The 21,050-nt window shown below is 34.6% G+C and overlaps 1 protein-coding gene across 1 annotated transcript in view; it reads right to left on the bottom strand.

Annotated features, from left to right (window-relative positions):
* LOC129225556 (glutamate [NMDA] receptor subunit 1-like) overlaps window positions 1-21,050 on the bottom strand; it is an 82,970-nt gene that overhangs the window by 48,439 nt on the left and 13,481 nt on the right. The window contains exons 3-7 of the mRNA XM_054860001.1: window positions 17,220-17,396; window positions 12,091-12,191; window positions 9,511-9,623; window positions 5,021-5,201; window positions 3,138-3,282 (exon numbers count right to left, since the gene is read on the bottom strand). Of these exons, the coding sequence (XP_054715976.1) occupies window positions 3,138-3,282; window positions 5,021-5,201; window positions 9,511-9,623; window positions 12,091-12,191; window positions 17,220-17,396 (717 nt within the window). The remainder of the gene's footprint in view (window positions 1-3,137; window positions 3,283-5,020; window positions 5,202-9,510; window positions 9,624-12,090; window positions 12,192-17,219; window positions 17,397-21,050) is intronic.

Here is a 21,050-nt window from a genome sequence, read left to right as displayed (position 1 = left end):
TATGTCGAAAATGTATCGCTTGCACAATCTCAGTTTAAATTAGCTTGAAAACAATTCAGAAGGTTGCCACTTTTTTTTTTCTGAACTGTGACTAAATATAATTTTGCTTTTGTTTTGAGATAAAAATTTTCCCTTTTGATTATTACTTGACGATTTATCTTCTCGCTCTTTTTTTTTTTTTTTTGGGCAAAAATGATTACTTATTGTTCTCACTTGACAGTCCTTGATGTTCCGGTTCCTTTTTCAGCTTGGACCAGGCCTACAGCACCACCGTCCACCGGCGGCGGCGCGGCTTTTCCTGAGCACTGTCCCCCGGAATCCACTTTTGCTGGGCGGTGGCGTCCATGTCCTACACACGCATGCTCATACACAGTTGCCTACGCTCGTACGCCTTTACAAACATAAACACGCCTACGTGCACACTCGTAAGCCTACACACACACGCACACAACTATATACACGTAAGCACCCAGGAGGAGGGACATGCTTGGACGGGGGAGCCATTTCTAGAAACAATAACTCTAACCAGTAGAGTCTTGTCGCAACTCGTGATTGCGAAAAACATAATTTGAATTCAAAGTTTCGGAATTCAAATTAGAGTTTTTTTTTTTTTTTTTTTTGCCGTATTTATGGAGTATTGCGTTTAAGTTATTCGGGAATTTTTGATTTGGCGTTTTTTTTATTTGAGAATGATTATTCTGATGGGAAATTTTACAGATTTTTTTTTCTCTTATTGAATCCTGATTGTTGAACACGCGTCACTTGACATAACTTTTTTTTAGAGGTAGACCGTGCAAAGCCGGGCAATGCAGCTAGTTATTAATAAATTCAACAAATTAGTTTCAGGGCTGAACATAAGCAAGCATATGTTTGTGAGAGTTTTTGAAAGCTTTTTTTCACTATACTTGATCAAAAGTACTTTTAAATTCCAGTTTACAAATCAACAACATTGAAAGAGATCAATACTAAATACTACAAACTATTTTCTTCTATGTGCATTACATTTATATTAAAACAAAAGTCAATACTTTTTTTTCCAAAGAAGGATAGGTAACAAATAAATAGGCTTTAAAGTCACACCTCAAATAAATTTCAAAACGTAAAAATTTCGAAATAAATTGCCAAAATGTTTTTTTTTTTTTAAATTCTAAAGATTATTTCTATATAAACTTGGTTCGCATTAAAAGTATGAAATAAATTAAGTATGTATGATTTCTTGATTGCAACACTAAAAAATTGAAGTCGATATTAATATCTTTAGATTTACGTTAATCCTGAAGTAAAAAATAAAATTATTTCATAGAAGAAATAGGCGGTATACAGCTCTGTACAAATAGCTTTTACTATACCGCCTATATTTCTTTTTTTTTTTTCAAATTTTAATTTTAATTTTATTTTCCAGGATTAACATAAATCTAATGATAATAAAATTAACTTCAATTTTTGAGTGTTGCAATCAAAAAAACATATTTTTATTTGATATCAAACCTTTTAAAGCGCACCAAGCTTATAGAAATAGTCTTTAGAATTAAAAACATTTTTTTAGTTTTATTTCGTGCTTTGTTTTCAACGAAAACCAAATAAGCAAGCTGTACAGTAAAGTTAAAGTGCAATAGATAAAAAAATGCAAAAAATGTAAAATTGAAAAATCTGAAAATACTTCTTTTTACCTTCCCACAGCAGTATGGAACACAAGGGCAGGCGCCCAAACGCAGGTATCTTTGTCAGTACAATAGAACATCGTTTATCCGACCCTCGTCAATCCAGATCAAATTTTCAAACTATTTTATCTTTTTAAACTGTATGTTCACATACAGAGCCTTTATAAAATCCTGCACGGATAAAGAAAGTTTATTTTAAAAGAAAAAAGTTTATGCATAATTATTTTTATATTTTGACCCTTTCCGGATAAAAAGTTTTCCCCATTGGATTGAGTTTAAGGGTCAACCCTCTCAGAACATTTGGTTTTAATACTTATTCCTAACGCTGCTATGAGTTTTTATTCCTATGTGGACTGTTATAACCCTTATCCACTAGAAGGTAAATTCTGACTGCACTAGTGCCTGATGCCAAGTTGAAAGACGTCTAAATATTCTCAGAGTTACGAAAAGTGCACAAATACTGTCTGTCCACGGTTGCTATGGAATTGGCCAACGACCAGTTAGCACGAGTCTGCCTGAATGAAGGGATAAATAAAAAAAAATGATGTGCGTGTTTTGCTCATTTCTATGTGACTTTGCTTCCAGGTTAGAGAGTAACACACATCTGCAAAAGTGGACATCCCAGCAAACTAATAGATGCGTCCATTTCCGCATCTAAACCGGATGTTTGCCTCTCCATTTCATTGGTGGTCAAACAGTAGAAGGGTATCAACGTTATGAGAAAAATGTTTGAGATGAAGATCAAAATAAAAAAGGAATTATTATGTTTAACTTTGAAATGTTTTTTTTTTCAAATGAATTTTTTTTATCATTGTAAGAATTTATAAACACACTGAACAGTTTTAAACTCTTAGTTTTACCAGTTGTCTAATTTTCCAACATGCATTTTTTATTCAGTAAATTACCGCCCATTAGCCAGGGCTAACGCAGAAATACATGAAATACACCGCCAGCTCAGTCATTTCCAGCCGAGGACTGCAGTTTCGTGCTTATTAGCACTCATCAGCCCGGCATAGGAAAGTGACTGAGCTGGAGATGGAAAACCTCTTAAGGAAGCCAAGAGTGCCAAACAAACTGGTAGCTAATATAGATTTAGCAGACCAGACGAGTAACCGAAGCAATGGTTCGGTTCAACTCGAAGATTGAAGGCAAGGCAAGGTATATTCAGTAAATTACCGCCCATTAGCCAGGGCTAAAGCAGAAATATATGAAATACACCGCCAGCTCAGTCATTTCCAGCCAAGGACTGCAGTTTCGTTGCTAATTCTATATTAGCTACCAGTTTGTTTGGCACTCTTGGCTTCCTTAAGAGGTTTTCCATCTCCAGCTCAGTCACTTTCCTATGCCGGGCTGATGAGTGCTAATAAGCACGAAACTGCAGTCCTCAGCTGGAAATGACTGAGCTGGCGGTATATTTCATGTATGCATTTTTTTTCTTCCAAATTATAAGAAACGTGTTGAAGTGTTTCTCTTTACCTGAGAGTAGACATATTCTCCCACTGTAAAAGGCCTTCCGTTGATAATATTGATGATGTCGTAATCACTATCTATTCTGTCACCTTTGTCGTCAAAAGCAACACGGCCCGTCCTTCCGTTCTGTAGCGTGACCTCCTTCAAAAACCTTGAAGTAGAACAGACACTTTATGAAAGAACTACAGTGCACTGCAGAATATTCTATAGTATAATTTCAAGCAAAAAAAAAAAAAAAAAAAAAAACGGTGTTTTCTTTGAAGGTTAAGAAAACAACTTAAGAAAAACCGCGTTCGCTTAAAAGAATGACGGGAAACAAGGATTTTTTTCATGGAGCAGAAATACTCCTTGTCATTTTTATGGGAGTGAAATTCTTTTCGGAGTAGTGAAATATACGAAAACATTGAAGACCATAATCAGTTACGTAACAAAACTTTCTAAGGATAAAATGGAAAATGGTAGGGAAAGAAGAGACGTGTACTTCTTGTGTTGTTGTTTTCGTATCCTTATTGGTGATTGCTGGGCACTCCAATATGTGGTTGGGCATTAGCTGAATATTAGTTCAGTGTTTGCATTGGACATAAGATCTTGATTTATCAAGATGGATCTTCATGCCCTTATAATGATGTTTTCTAGGTTTTTCAATTGTCGATGTGATAGCTATTGGCAAATCAAAGCCTATAATGAGAGGCTTTTTTGATGAATGCGTGAATGTTCTGTGTTTAGCTACAGCATTTGCATCAGCAAGTGTAATAGTTGTTCTGTTTTGAATCAAGTCCCTGCACTCTTTGACCAGGAAGTCTGCACATTGATTTCCCTTGATGCTCACATGTGCAGGTAGCCTTTGTAGAATACATGACTTCCCACGACTGTGTAGCAGTTTTTACCTCTGGTGTTCAGTGTTTTTAATTTAAAAAAAAGCACCCAACATACAACATTCAGCATCCATGACAACATTTAGCATCCAGCCACTGGCGTTCATTTGAAGTTTGTCGTCTTGAATTCAAATTATGTTTTTCGCAATCATAACTTTCCATTCCATTTCTCTAAACAAGAAATCCAACGAGTAGGGTCCTATCTCAATTTGGGATTGCGTAGAACATATTTTGAATTCAAGACGTCAAAATTCAAATGAATGCCAGGGACACAATGTATACTGAATACTGGATGCTATTTATCTTCTTTTTGTAACATCGAAAAAAGTATTTCCGTTAGAGGGTCATTTCACGGTAATTTGGACATTTATGTAGAGTCCGTAACGACACCTTTTTTTGCCCATAAATGCTTGATTATGCTGTTTGATTAAGATATTATTTTATTTTGAGCTTTTCCTGCCAACACACCAACTCAAATTAAAATAATTTGCAATTCAAGCAGTAGATTAAATAGTTATAGCAAAAAAAGGTCTCGTAGCGGACTCTACATAAATGTCAAAAATACCGTGAAATGACCCTAGAACTCAGTTGAACGACTGATACACTCTTGAAAAAAAATCCTGAAATTTTACGGTAAAAGTTACTGGCATTCATGTTGCCAGTGACTTTTACCGTAAAATCCTATTTTACTGCAAAATATTACGGTAGAATAAACGGGAGTTAAAAAACGCAAAATGCGAACAGGAGGTTCGATCTCGGGACCCTCGGATTGATAGGCGGCTTTGCTGCCCACCATACGAGTTGCGAAGCATCCAGTAAAGTGAAATACGGTGTTATGTGCTTCGCACTGTAATTCACGTGGTGTATCAATTTGCACTGCAATCGTTAAATTTTTTTCGGTACAATTTACTGCAATTTTTTAGTGTACTGTAAACACTCCATTTTACAGTAATATTTACCATAAAAGTTTCCTGAATTTTCAACAGTGTAGGTAGAACTAGATGTAATACAAACCCAATAAATTTAAGACCCGTTTCCCAATCTTTGTCGTGCGTTCTGCAGTCACTGGGCGCAGACTCGATGTTGGTGGACGTATTGTAGTAAAGTTGGCGAAATGCTCTGGCAATCACCATGACGCTGTCTTTGATGTGAGCTTCTTCATCTGTTGCATTGATGAGTTTTAGTCCGATTGCACCTAATAGTTGAAACAGAATAAAATATTTAACAAACTACTCGTAATATCGCCCCCTGGCAAGAAAGTGACACAATTCAAAATTTGGGGAAAACGTTCCAATTACTGATTTAAAATCTAAACTTAATGCACTTTCTTCCCGCAGAGGTCGCACAAAGTTAGCTTACATAACTGGTGCTTGGTGGCACAAAATTGCTATAGTCAAAAGAATATTTTCGAACTTAGAGTATGCGTTATTAATTTTAATAACAAAAGCTAACCAATAAACACACACTTTTTTTGCTCATATTGCAGGGTTGGCTGGAATGGACCTTATGGTTTTCTTTTTTGAAAAAACCTATTTAAAAAACCCATTATTTAGCCCCCTTTTGGGTTTTTTAAAAATTTTCAGAGAAGTTAAAAAAAAATTAATTAATTTAAATACTTTCACAATTTAAACTTCTATTTTATTTGTTCTCCACCACAGACAATGGACGTAAAAATGAATTTTGAACTTTAATAGTATTTCTTAACTCTTAACTAAATCTCTTAACTATCTCTTGACTAAATCCTGTCACGTCTGATTTTCTCAATATTTGTAGATTGTACAGAGGAAACTACTCTAGCTAAAAGGCTTTCATGTGAGGTATATTTTTTAGAAATTAACAGGATTCACAAACGGTCGGACACTGTCGGCAATCTTGGCCATAAAATGTATATTTCATCGAAATACCTTGGTTCAGTCAATCCAATCTCAAATCCTAACATCTCATAAGAACTTCGAAATTTACTGGATCAAGGGTCATTCTCAAAATTATGGGAATGACGAAGCCGACAGACTCGCTAAATTGGCAGCTGACACACAAACCCTCCCGGAAAGAGCGGATGTTCCTTTTCCAAGGTCTCACCGTAAAAATCTGTTTAGGCACCAGCTCAGAATGGATTGGCAGTACCGTTGGGACAACGCGGAGACGGGCCGCGTGGTACACGAGTTGTTTCCCACAATTAGGCCCTCTCCTCGAGTCTCACACCGCTGCCATACCGTTCTGGCGACTGGCCACGGCCCGTTCCCATCATATTTGCACCGGTTCAACATTATAGATTCCCCTAATTGTGCATGCGGGGAGGAGGGCACAGCTCAGCACTATGTTTTTAACTGCCCCTTAACAAGTAGTTTTCACATACGCAGACCGCCCTCAATCTCTAAAAATCAACGTCTTCTGCAAGCATTATCAATCCCACGTCTTACAGGGCTCCTTAACAGCATATTCCAAACCCTCTCTTCAGAGGGCTACCTCTATCAAAGCGCTGAATAGACTCATCTCATAGATTCATCTTAATCTTCGCTTTTCACTTGTTTATAGTGCTGGTGTCAATCGCTCTCCTACCGTACCTTCCCAACCATCAACTGCCCATCACATTCCCCCTGTAGTAACCGTGTCTTTCGGTCTTTTTAATGTTTTCTCGGTATTGTTGGACTTTTCTCACTGACCGTTTTATAGCTTTATTATTATTATTGTATAATTGCATATTGTTTATTGTTCTGCATCATGCAGCATTATTAAGCACCGCTTGTAACTTTATTATACTCGTACTTACAGTCGTTTCAAATTATAGCATCTGTAACTTTTATTATGCTTCGATATTCATAGTGTCTGTGTCTACTACTACTAAACTACTTTGTAAGCTGTTCATTTTTAAAATTCCACTCCCTATTCATCATCGTAATATAAACATAAGTTTGTATGTAACGACGACGTCGTCAGCCCTGTACCCAACAATTCCCCAAACTATGTTCCAGATGCAGTGCAGTGTGAAAGGTTCCTTAGCTAACCCACCTGTGTTACGTACATCCACTGTGTATCCCTTTCAATTCTTATACATATGCCTTTCTCTTCTCACTAACCACCACAACATAAACAAATGTACGCCTGTAACGGCGTTTCGCTAGCTCGGTACAATTCTAACTATTTATATCATTATCTGTCACGATCGCCCATTTCCGGGCATTTTACTTTTTACACACGTTTGCCACGGCGCTGAAATGACAACTTCACCAGCATTCCACATCCGAAATCACTCCTTATCACATTTGAATGCTGCTTGGTGGTGGACGGCGGTGGCATTTATTGGTTTTATACTGTATTACTTTTATAACTTGTATATACTTACGCATTCACAGTTTTAGTGCATTATGTATTACTATACAACACTACTCACGACGTAATAATCAAATGTACTTTTGTAACGGCGAACTCGCCTGCTATGTACCCATTGACTACTCTACTATCCTCTCAGCATCATGTTTTATAGCATGGTTTTTTCGAATTGTTTTGTGCTTCTATGTCTGTTTGTCAATATGTACTGTAATTGTCTGTGATCTTGTTTGTTTGTATGTGTGTGCATTGTTATATGTATATGTTGAATGTTTGAAATAAAGCTCCGGGGGTCCTAAACTGGTTAAATCACTTAGTGATAGGTACAGTGGGCCCCCGGAGAGTGAAGTGAAGTGAAACGGTCGGACAGAAAACAGAAACAGTATTTTCATTATCTTACGAAAAAGTTTAATTTTTTTTACTCTGTACACAGAAATAGAAAAACAGGCAACATGAAATTCAGAGAAATATCCTGATTAAGCTGGAATTCTGTAAAAGTTTAAACTACTTGAGGTTCTACAGTAGTTTTGCATTACAAACTTTGCCTTAACTGTTGGTAATCATGGAAACTAAAAAATCTGAAACTTCACCATTCCTGGGTTTCGTTGTCATTTATGCTTTTTTTCTGAAAACGCTGAACTTTCCAGCTTTTTGTACCCCAAGACAATTTTTCTGCTTTGTCCATATACTTACGCTACAATATGCTACAAGTACCCCACATTTTCCCTAAAAAAAGACAAAAAACCCACATTTCTTTAAAAACCCCAGCTTTAGTTGTTGTTTTTTTGGGTTTTATTTAAAAAAACCCTGGGTCCATGGGCTTTTTTTCCATTTAAAACTCGGGTTTTTTCCAACCCTGTCATATTGTAAGACTAAATCACTTAAAACTACTATTGCGTAAAACCTTGATTTTCTCCAATGATTTTTCTTTTTGAGTTGTGTGACCGGTTTGCCATACATATAATTTCTAGTAATTATTCAGAGAAATTCACAAGTTTAGACTTCAAACAATCAGCGATTTATTTCAGAATGCTCTGATCCTTAACACTTGAAAATAGAAATACCGTCAAAGCAACACCTTGATAAAAACAAAATCTCTACCTCTAATTGGACTATTTTTAAAAATATTATTCTAATTAATTAGAATAGTAGTATCTAAACTATTATTAGAATAATAATAATGGTTTTTAATGTTCTAGTAATAATTTAGAGGAATTCACAAGTACAGACATTTGATATTTGACAGCCTTAGAAACCTCGCACCTATTCATTGCTTGGTTTATGAATTTTAAATCTTTACCAATAATAAAGCTGAAAGTCTCTGTCCGGAGGATGTCTGTAGGATGTCTGGATGTCTGGATCTCTGTGACGCGCTTAGCGCCTAGACCGTTCAGCCGATTTTCATGAAATTTTTCACAAAGTTAGTTTGTAGCATGGGGGTGTGCACCTCGAAGCGATTTTTTGAAAATTCGATGTTCTTCTTTTTTTATTCCGATTTTAAGAACAAAAATATCATAAGATGGACGAGTAAATTACGAAATTATCATAACGTGGAACCGTAACATGGGTACAAGCCAATTGGCGAGAAAATTCACCATACATTATTTGTTAATGTACAGGCGAACCAAAATACCTCTTAATTTTTCTATTACGGGCCAAGCCGTGCGAGTACCGCTAGTGCTCTAATAAATCCTAGCGAATGGGTCCCTGATGAATTTCATTTAAATATAAAAAAAAAATACATAATGCTGACGTAAAAAGAATTTTCAGGTTCAAATTTAGCCTCGTTAACAACAGACAGTTTAGACAGAAGGCAACCAGCAATTTACTTAGGAATGCTGCGGTTGTTAAAAATCTGAAATAGAAATCCCAACAAGCAACTTGATGAATAAATACATAATCCCTTCCCTTTAAGCTTTCTAAATTAATATTAGAGTAATATTGCGATTATTTTTTGTAATCAATTCAAATATTATTATTAAATTCGAATAATTATATCATACATTATTCTAAAATATTTGAAAGATAATATTAATTAATATTCTTAAAAATATTTAGAAAAATTTACAAGCTCAGGCAGCAAGCGACCAACAATTTACTTCGGAATGCTCCGGCCGCTAGCCCTCTGAAATAGAAATCCCGACAAAACAGCAACTTGATGAATAAATTATTCTTACCATCCGGTTTGTTGGGAGCCAAAAGTGCCTGTTCAGATACAATCCACACATAACCTGGTGACGTCATGTTCAAAGCATCCACTTCACGAAATATGCTCTCCGCATCTTCGGTGCTGCAGGAGGAATAGAATACGGGATGAGCACCTCACTTTATTCAGAGTTAAACATAATATCGTCTGGCCTCCAGAGATTAGAGTGAAGTGAAATCAGGAAGACGCTTGAATGCCTGATGCCTTATGCATTAGCTTTCTGGGTAAAGTGTGTAGTGTATATAATAACGGATTTTTCTTGACAGTGGATTTCGGAAATTTTCTACCTAATACTGTATTTTACGAATACAACTAGCAGTTTCGGTTGTTTTTTCGAATAATTCAGAATGTTGGCAAACATATTTGTATGAATATTTTTGAAGAAGGAGGGATAAGTTTCTTTTGTTAAAAAATCCTGAATTTACAATGATACACATGAAGACTGCCAATCCCCCCCCCCCCTAAGATCTTAGTTCTTCTATACAGATCTTAGGGTTTTTTTTGTTTTATTTATAGTACTTGATTTTTGCTCTTTCTTGATGAAAGGGTTACAATTATTATCTATTTTAGTCATGATACATAATGCTTTCACCGAAATATAATTTTTTGGCAAAGCAATCTTAAAATGGAGGGGTTTTTTCATACTCAATGCTGTGACTATATATATATATACCAGCGGTTCCTAAACTTTTCAATTCATGGCACATTTTGCAGAGTTAGAATATTCTCACGGCACCTTAGTTTAACTCTATTATGAATATATGTTACTGTGAAAATCGAAAATCTGGAAAATGTCGACAATAACCGGTGAATATAAACATCAAATAACAAAACATTCAAAAGACATCGACACTCCACGGCACCGTTTGCTTTTTCTTGCGGCACCACAGGATGCCACGTGATCCACTTTGAGCTACCCTGCTATATACATCGATTTTCTTGGGAAGAAATTTTTTTTACCCCGATTTAGCCCTGAATGTTAATTTTTCTCTTAATGTCATTTTTATTGACTTCTCAAAAAGTTTTGGACCATCTGTAAAATTGCATCACACGCGTTAATTTTTTTTCTTCTTCTCTTTTTTTTTTTCTCCACTCCCGCCTTTTTTTCTTAAGGAAGACAATTTTTACAGCATTTTTCTTTTAAAAATTGACTTAAATGTGAAAAAAATATTAACAGATTGATTTCAGTAAGTATCTCATTTTTTTACATTATTATTTTTATGATTAGTAATCAACTAAGTACAATATTAGCAAATACAAAAATGAAAAAAAATAGAAGTTTCTAATTAAAAGATGTTAGGGTTTCGGAAAATGTATGAGCCAAAGCTTGAATTTTTCAAAAACATTCTAGTGGCAACTCTGGAGTAGATGTTTTGGCATTTGTTTCTCTGTGAAAAAGATTGCATTAGTTATAAAAAAAATTTAAATGAGGATTAATAAAACTTTTTTACTGAAAAAATATAAATGGTGCTAAAAAAATATATAACAAGAAGCACAAATTTGCAGAGAACTGCATACAGCGTCTCGGTATTTTTTTAATGCAGATGAGTTGAGCATATGGCTGAAAAGATATCCGACAAAAGCTTTTCATCCATTAGCTCAACTCTTTTTGAATTGAAATAGACTTTTCTTGTAACCCCAAAGTACGTGTATGCAATTCTCTGCAAATTTGAACGATTTAACGCTGTAACATTTTATTTTTCTTTTCTGCATAAAGGTACTTCTTTATTTCTTATTACTGGTATTGTTTCAGTAAATATTATGTTTGATATTTACCTTTATATTTAATGGTATGGATTTATTCGGAAATGGATTTATTCGATATATATGATGCTTGGGAAAGATGTTCCTCATAATGTTATCAGTGCACTTTACTTTACGCAATTATTTTAACCAAAGTGTAATAAAGTCTTTTGTAATGAGAAGTAGCACTTGATTTTTTAATCAAAACATTTAAGTATCAAAAGTTTTATCTATATAAATAACAACACATTTCGCTTAAGATGAGGAATTGAATTTTCTCATCTTCGCGTATAAAACATTTCTTAGAGCGAAACTAGCTAATTAAGGAAATTATTTCGTGACATTTTATGGAAACGCTATTCTGAGAATACAATTTATAGACATTGCAGCATTTTCTATCATGCAAGGTATTTTTATACAATTAAAATGCATTCTTTATACATTGATTTTCTGAGCGAAAGAAAAAAAAAGATTTTTTTTTTATTAACTAATGAAAAGAATGGGTAATTGTACTCATTGATGTGCATTAAAAGTATTATTATTATTATTATTATCTTCGCAGAAAAAAACATTGTGAGATCTTTTATTAAGACTTTAAGTTGGATATTACAAAAAAAAAATGAAATTGTTTAATGAGCTTTTTTTTTAATTATTCAAAAAAAAAGAAGAAAAAGGTGAAAAAAAGGTGTAAGTACCCATATATGTGCGTTAAAAGAACTTAAAACGAAACATTGTAAGAACATTCATCAAGAAGAATTTAGGTTGAATATTACAAGTATTTAAAAAAAAAAGAAATTTCTTTACTTACTTAGCGTACAGTATAAACACTCTGCAATACCTTCCTCGGGCCTCTTCCAACCTTTGACTTATTTCTGTTATTCCAGTTTCATATTCGATTATGTCTTCCACCTGTTTTAGATCAAAATTTTAAAATTCGGGGTTTTATTTTAAATAACAAAGCATTTTCATACATACATAATTTTAAAACGATTAAATGCAGGTCTGTGAAGTCGGAGTTGGATTTATTTTGGAGTAAAGGAATCGGAAACTTAGAGCAAGAATTAAAATGTAGGGAGCGAGTCCAATCATTGCCTTAGCAAAAGCCATTGAGCTGTAACACTAAGAGGAGAGCGAACTAATCGGTCCGTTTTTTGCCCAAGCGAGTATGGCAAAAGAATCGCACTTTTAACATTTAAACTCAAGTTTTATCATGTAAAGCCTTTTGCCATGTATTTTTCAAATCCTTAATATGTTCAAATCGTTGTGGCAAAAGAAGCGGTCTTTTGCCATTAAACAAGATGTTTTATAATGCAATTCAGGCACGTAGCTAGGATTTTGTTAAGGGGGGGGTCCAAGGTTGCACGGACTTTAAAAATGGAAGCATGCTAAATCAGAAGCATTAACTGTTAGTTGTATAAATTAATACTAATCCAATCAAAACTACACTTAATGAGGATGATAATTAGCTTAATTAAGTAATGATGTAATAAAGGTATGATAATTAAAGCTTTGCAATATATTTGATTTCAAAAAAAAAAAAAAAAAACTCATATTTATTTTCACTACAATATCAACTATCTAATAACTCAATAAATGCTCCATAATTCCCCACTCCTGACTGCTTCGAATTGGATTTTGGACTGCATTTAATGCTTGTATGGACGAAAATGTCGCCAAGGCTCATTAAACAAAAGCTCGAAATGTTTCATAATTCATTAAATTTTTTAGAATTCATTTAACGATAAAAAAATGGAATGATACTTCTCATCTTCATCCTTTTTTTTATAGTATTTTCATATAAAAGCTTAGGAAAACATTATTAAGGCTGTTCAAACAACTAAAATACATAGGAAGTGTCTTTGCTCGTTAATAAGTATTTTCTTGTAATTTATTGCTAAAATAGATATCTAAGGATCAGTTATGGTATTTACGATGAATTAAGTTAAACAGTAAAATTTCTTAGTCAAAATTTTGAACAAAATTTGAATGATAATTTGTTTATAAATACTATTTTTTAGGCCATCAAAGATATTAAACATTTTTCTTGGACATTTTCTATTTAAGCAGTTTCGCATGCAGGGTCATTTAAGAGTGATAAGAGGAAGTATTACTTTTAGAACTAAGGAAAATGAATAAATACACTTACGAACACATTGTATATACACAGTATTTTTATGTATAGTCTTTACCCCTCTTCAGGAAAACAAATAAACTAAATCAAATCCGTAGTTCTGTTCATTAAGCTGATTCAAAACAACTTCTGTGCAAAATGTTCCATTCTGAATTTAAAATTTCAATTTAAACAACAACTGTAGGGGAAATGACCGATAGTAACACTAATGAATCATCACAACAAAATTTGACACTCTAAACCTAGTTATTTTACTAACAATATGGAAATATGAAAATTTTAAATTTCTACATTTGGCGGTAGTCATCCGATTCCGATCCTTTACGAGGTAATCTTTGTCCTATTTGTGATAACATGGCAGCACCAAAATTAGATATAGTGTACAAGCTAATCATATTTCGGTGACAAATATAAAAGGTTTATAGGTAGTTTAAAGACTCAATTAGCAAACATTTTGCTCTAAGTCATCAGATGCTATAATCTAAAGGTTTAAAAAAAGACAAATCTCTTTTTAAAAACTCTGAGAAAAGGTGTAAATAAAAATCTAGATACGATTTAAATTGATATTTTGAAATTATATAACAACTAGAAAATCGCCCGTCAAGATATGAGGGGTGAAAATTGACTCCACATTTGAACGAAGAAATTGCCTGTTTGGTGACATTTTGATAGTTGACATTTTAAACCCTAACTCCAGTGGATTAACTATAAGCTTCAGTAGATAACGTTCATTGTTCGTTTTCGATTCTTCAGTGCCCTGAAATGACACAGTCTAACCAGTAAATCAGCTAAGTTACTGGAACAAGTTCAGCGTTCAGCCTTGTCACAATAAAGCCTTTCCCAGTATTTTAAACATTATTAAAACATGTTATCAAATTATCACGGCGTGGCGCGAGTTTCATTATTGATGACGTCAGGAGTGTTACTCAATCATTCGCTATTATATACATGAGAATAAGAATAACAACTATATTATTTTTGCATTCGGAGTCTACTGTGCTTTTTAACCATTAATGTACAGATACTTATTAACTAATTCTTGAATACAAAAAAGTCAGTAAATAGCTATCAAAAAATTTGCTAAATGAAGCATATGCACGAATATTATATAGTATTTTATTCGAAAAATGGAACTAGAAGATAGAAGAAAATATATATTTTCAGTTAAACTAATTAATAACTTTTCCTTTTGACCTCGTGAACACAATTCAGTTAGTATTTTAAAATAATGATTTAAAATAATGCGTTAATCATTCCAAATTTAAAAAAACCGAACACATTCAAAAAAATTTTATTGAAATCGTCATTTTTTTAAACTTTGATATCGTTGAAATCAATTTTGTTACATTAGTATTAACCTTTATTTATTCATCTTTTTTTTAACCTCCAGATGCATGTTTTTTTTCCCTTTTTTATAGATCGTATCTAAAACACAAAAGATAAAACATTTGCAAAAATTTTTATTTCTTTTCGTTACATTTTTTCTCAGAAAGAGTGAAAGAAAAAAAAACTCTCTGTTACCTTGTGATGAAAATGAACAAATATTCAGAACGAATTTCCAGACATTAGTTTCATGGTTGTAAAAAGGCATTTGATCAATGGTAAAAGTTGCGAGCTTCCGGGACACAATGATATAAGTAATCAATTATTGCTACGAATAGAAATTATAAGTGAAATAAATTGAATTGATTAGTTAAAAAATGAAATGATATTCGATGTTATTTTTGTCTGAACAAAATTTTTAAATGCGAAAGCAATGCATAAAATTGCTCCTATTGTTAAAAAAAGAAAAACAAAAACATTTAAAAAAAAACTGCAATACAACTTACCCTGTGGGGTGGGGGGGGGGTCGGCTAATTTTTTCCTATGTTTTTATGGTTCTACTCATGATTTTTCCCTTTCAACTTTGGAGGAAAACATTCGTGCTACCGACCCAATACCAATGGCAGCGATAGAAAAAGTGAATGTGCGACCTGTCACCAGAGTTCTGCGCTTTCCATGACTAGGAGCCTTTAGGCACCTTCTAAAACGACGGCGCTGTATTACAAGGGCGGCTGACCCCACCGGACCCCACGACTGTCCAATAATAAACGAGCTGATGTGTGCATCACATGACTTCCTTTTACTCCAATTTAATGTCATTTCCCCATTATTCGCTATTTTAATGTGATTCAATATTTATTCTCTAAATATCACCAACAATGGCCAAATTGAAACCCAAAAAAAAAAAAAAAAAAACTCCGCCAAATTTGTCGCCAAGTTGGCGACAAAACTTGGCGACCAAAAGACTGGCGATATATCGCCAAGTGTCCGACAAATTATAACGCCACTTGAGTTTACATCGAAATTAACAATGATTTCCCCCCAAAAAGGTGCAAAAGACCCCTTTAGGAACATCCGAAAGCAACCAAAAGGGGAGGTGCACAACTAGACCCCACTACGAGTCTATGTACCAAATTTCAACTTTCTAGGACATACCATTTTTGAGTTATGCGAGATACATACGCACATACGCACATACGCACATACACACATACGCACATACATACAGACGTCACGAGAAAAGTCGTTGTAATTACCTCGGTGATGGTCAAAATGGATATTTCGCGTGTCTATACATTCTTAGGCACTTTTCCGCATGTGGTCGAATCGAAAAAAAAACTCAACATTCATTTGGGGGTGAGCAAAATGGAAATTAAGGGCGATTTTTGAGTGAAAATTTTTTCGCGAATACAATACTTCCTTTTTTGTAAAAGGAAGTAAAAAACAGAGGGCAAGTGTCGCTTTCCTCTTTGTGTGACCTTTCCGCAAAAACATTCCTGCAAAGTTCCTGTCTCCGACCATTTTCATCATTGATGACTCTCATCAATCTTTCGTTGACAACAAATGTTTGTTTACGAGCTGCCGGCGATTCCTTGCGGGAAGGGGCATGGTTTTAAATCTGAGCTGCTGGGCGATTTTCTTGCGAGGCAGGGGACAAAGACAATGTCTCCTTTTCGGCAGGTCTGCGACGCGAACAAAGACGCGAACCACGGGTTGAAGACTTATGTCCCCCCCCCCCCAATTACCACCAATCCTAGAGATTCTATTGTTCTGAACTAAACTGAACGTGAGAAAGTTGTCGATTAATAAAAATATTTAGAACAAAAAATTTTTTCCAAAAAAATTTTTTTTGTTGGAAAATTCTGTTTATGTTAGTGCAGGAGGACAGTGACCTATCAGGAAGGGGGGGTCCGGACCCCATGGACCCCCCCCTTGGCTACGTCCCTGTGCAATTGGTTTTGCCAAACTCGCTCGAAATTCGGACCGTGAGCCTCAGTGTAGAAGAATGGGAAGTTCTCTCTCCTCTTAGTGTTATAGCTCAATGGCAAAAGCTGACCCCAAGACTTCAAGTCACGTGACTCAACAACGACGAATGGTTGGCACGTTTTGCGTGAAACGAGCGAAAGAAACCTGATTTCTTCCACTGCTTTGCTTTGAAATCGATCACGTGACTTGGGCTCTTGGTTTCATGAATGAAAGTCATCACTCCCTCCATTTTATCTCATCTCAATAGTCGGTATCGGTCACTTTCCTTCTGAGTCTATTTCTGCCAGAGTCAGAGTTTGAATGATTTTTGAGGTAAAGAAGGTGACAAATCAGAATCGATGGTTAGTCATCTGAGGACAGCCGGCTTTCCTCGGAAGACTTTTCATCCAGAAGCTCACACCTCATTGCATTGAGAAAGGTGTTCCTTGTAACACCGAAACACGTATCTGCAGTAATTTGTGCATCAAAACGTTGGATGATTGATTCCTTTAACTAACCTTGATGTTCGGGGTGTCGGCTAAGTTTTGAAATCTTCCCAGAGTGGATCGTCCGTCGTTGTCCGAGCTGTGAATGAATGTAACGCACTTGTAGTTGAGAAACTTGAGGATCTCGATCCACACATCTGCTTGGTTGGAGTATGGAGGAATGGTCCGCATGAAAGATGTGTGTAGGTTCTGAAATGAAAAGGGTTTATGCAACAGCTGCTGAGATTAGCTGTGGGACGAACGACAAGTGGGGGAGAAAAAATATAGATTGACATATTCGAAAAAGAAAAAATATAACCTTCTCTGTAAAAAAAAAGAGATTAATATACATATCAGTGTATATATATATAATTTGAATTCTGACACTTTGAATTTGAATTATGTTTTTCGCAATCACGAGTTGCTATTGTTTCTAGAAACGGCTCCTGTCCTACCTAGCCTGCCCCTCCTCCTGGGCGGGTACGTGTGTGTATGTGTGTAAGGACTTGTTTGTGTGTAGACGTGTGTGTATGTAGGAGTGTGTATATGCAGGACATGGGCGCCACCGCCTAGGAGGAGGGGATTCCGGTGGACAGTGCTGCTAGTGGAGGCTAGGACCAGAGGTCCATTCTGAAAAAGGAATCGGACATCAAGTACGCTCAAATGAAAGTAATAAGTAATCGTGATTGCTCAAAAAATAATAATAGTAATAATAATAATAATAAATAAAAAGAAATAAAAATAAATAAAAATAGTGAATAATAAAACACTGTAATAACGATTGAGAAGGTTTCCTGAAAAATAGTAGGCATCTGATGTGCCTAATTTTTTCCAGTAACATATCTTGCAAAAAACAGGAACGTTTTCTGTAAATAACTTTCCTGTAATTATCCTTAAATCTTTCTGAAGAATATATAGGTCTCACCGGTTAAAGCTAGTTTAGAGCCTTCAAGAGAAATTCGGTAGGTTTAATACAATTGATTAGAACCTTCCAGAATTACTTCGAAGGCTACAGAAGCATCAATGCAACCATGGCCAAAGCAGAATTGCAAGTAAGAACCAACCATCTCCCTTTCCTGTCTTTTCTTGCAAAGCTGCAGCTATCCAAAGACTTATTCGCTCTTATCGAAGAGCTTAGTCAACCTGGACGGGCCGAAATCTAACAAAAGACGAAACGCTTAATAAATAGACTTAGTTAATGTATAAAAAGGTAGCTAAAAATATTTTTCACGCTGAGGACTCTGCATTCATGCAGCTCGAAGCAATTCTGGAAATTTTTTTCTAAAGATACTTGATTTTACTAGCAAATAAGTGAAAATCCATGAAATTCCGCAATGTTTCATGGAAAAAATCAGTAATTTTTCGGAATTCTTTTTACAGTGAATCAATTGTGGGGGAAATCGAAACAGAGCGGCTGTGAATAAAAACAACCTATTTAGAACTTTATAAAAGGAACTTTTTTTTTAAAGATACGCAATCCGAGAACTTCTTAATATTATTATTACAGTCGTGAATGTTTTAAAGCGTATAGAAATTCAAATAAACTGTCATATAAAATTAAGTGATTATAAAGTTAAATGAAATCAAATAAAATGAATAATACTAACACAAATTTATATCATCATTTTTTAAACTGCTACTCATAGTATTTATAAGAATTTGATGCAATTTTGCTTTTTTTTTTTTTTGAATTTTAAAAAAATTATGATCATTACTGTATGCAGCTACTTTTTAAATTTTTAAATTAGTCTTTTGACGGTAAATTATAAGTGAGTTTTTTGAGTGTCATGTCAAATAAGTATGGCCTTTTTAATGATTGACAATAGTACCTACTATCTGTCATGCATAATGGAGTGGTTTCCTTCAGTCAAAAGTACTACTTTTAGTCATTAAAATGGATAGAATGAGCGAAAAAAAAATTACAGGACCCAGAAAATACTTTCATTTTCATAGCAGTTTTGTTTAAATTATTTTTTTTAAATGTCCGATTTTTCAAACAAGACGTGGTCTTGATGACGTCATCTTTCTACTACGTTTCCACGTTATGATAATCAAGCAGCGAAATAAAATTGCGCTCTATGCTTGCTACCAACTATATCGTTGCCAATACACGTGAGAAAAGATGCGAATTAAATGCCGTGAATGGCATTTCATCATGTGTGATGTCATCGGGAGAAGCGTTAAACGATGAAAGACCACCGATTTCAGTATTTTTTTAAAAATATTAAACTTAAACAAATTATTTAAAAAATGGTCAGATCTTATATTTTTAAGCACGCTCTTTCCGAAAAAAAAAATACTTTTAAAGTTTTGGAAACAACCCCATTATGAAAAGCACTTTGGAAAGGAATAGCAATCGAAATGCGGATTCATCCGTGCTAAGCACAAAAGTCGTATCTTCAGCTCTGAAGTGGGCAGGTTAAGGGCAGTAACTGCAAATTTTTCATTTTCATTTTCTTTCTTTTTCTTTTTTTTCATTTTTTTTTCATTTATTGTTCTTTAGCTTTTTTGTACAAGCTTGCTCTTTTGGTTTCAGCTGAGAAAAAGCACAGGATGAACGTCTAACTCCTACAGGTTCCAATGGGGTTGTTTCCTTCAGTCAAAAGTTTTTCTTTTAGTCACTGAAATCGATAGAATGAGTAAAAAAAATAACATGGACCCAGGAAATACTTTCATTTTCCCGACAATTATTTTTTAATTAAGTTTTTTAAATGTCCAATTTTGAAAACAAGGCGTGGTCTTTATGACGTCACAAATGATGGAATTTGGCGCATCTTTCTACCACGTTTCCACGTTATAATAATCAAGAAGCAAATTAAATATTGCACTCTACGCTTGCTATCAACCATATCATTGCCAATACACGTGAGTAAAGATACGAATTAAATATTTTTCTCCGTGAATGGCAACACTGCATTTCATCATTTGTGATGTCACACGACAGAAACGTAAACAATAAAAACTCATCGATTTAAGTAATTTTTTAAAAACATTAAACTTGAACAAATTAGTTAAAAAATGGTCAGATCCTATATTGTTAAGCATGCTCTTTCAGAAAAAAATACTTTTAAAATTTTGGAAACGACCCCAATTGTTAGTATTGAACCCAAATCTCCAAATATCTTGAAAACTCATTTCTGCAGATACTGCCGTTTACCTCTCCACTGCAGAACTAGCGAAGCTCAAGTTGTGGAAACAGCGTTTTTAAGTTATGCGCCTGAGTATACTTGAGGCATATTCTACTTTTTCAGAATTTTTAAAGAAATATTTCCTGTTCCCCCAAATTGCCATAAAACATCATATTTCGGTAAAATATGTTACAAACGATAACTCGGAGACAATAACTGAATTTTGACAGTAATTTCAGACACAACGTTTGTGCTCAGCAAGGAAAAATAGTTCTTCATATTATTAAAGAACAGAGACTGAAGAAGAAATACTCTTGTCATTAAAATTGTTTCCTGAAAATGTTTTACTGTTGATTCGGAAGTAAAAAAAAGGGGAAAAATAACTCTGCTGCGGAAAATGTCTCCGGCAAAAGTGTCTAACTTTATAAATATTTCCTTTACTCATTTCCTAGAGCGGACTTTTATGCAAAAAAGTGAAAAAACAGCAACATGGGTTGCTTTATTTTGTCGCCAATTGAAATTCGATTCTGACACTTTGGTTAAATTGGCGAGAATAAAAACAAGATCTGTTGCAGGGAAATTGAAAATCTGGAGAGAATGAAACGGTTGCTATGGTGACCGGAAGCTACTGGAATCAATAGAATGTCCAAAAACTTGGCAGACTTCCAGGTACCTCGCATTTTAGGGGTAGAAGGAAGGTGGGAATTGTCCTTGCCGTGCGATAGGATTGGCGTTC

This window comes from Uloborus diversus, chromosome 7, assembly GCF_026930045.1.
Source record: "Uloborus diversus isolate 005 chromosome 7, Udiv.v.3.1, whole genome shotgun sequence".
NCBI lineage: Eukaryota > Metazoa > Arthropoda > Arachnida > Araneae > Uloboridae > Uloborus > Uloborus diversus.
Note: the sequence above shows the minus strand (reverse complement) of the source record. Positions and strands in the feature narration are given on the sequence as shown.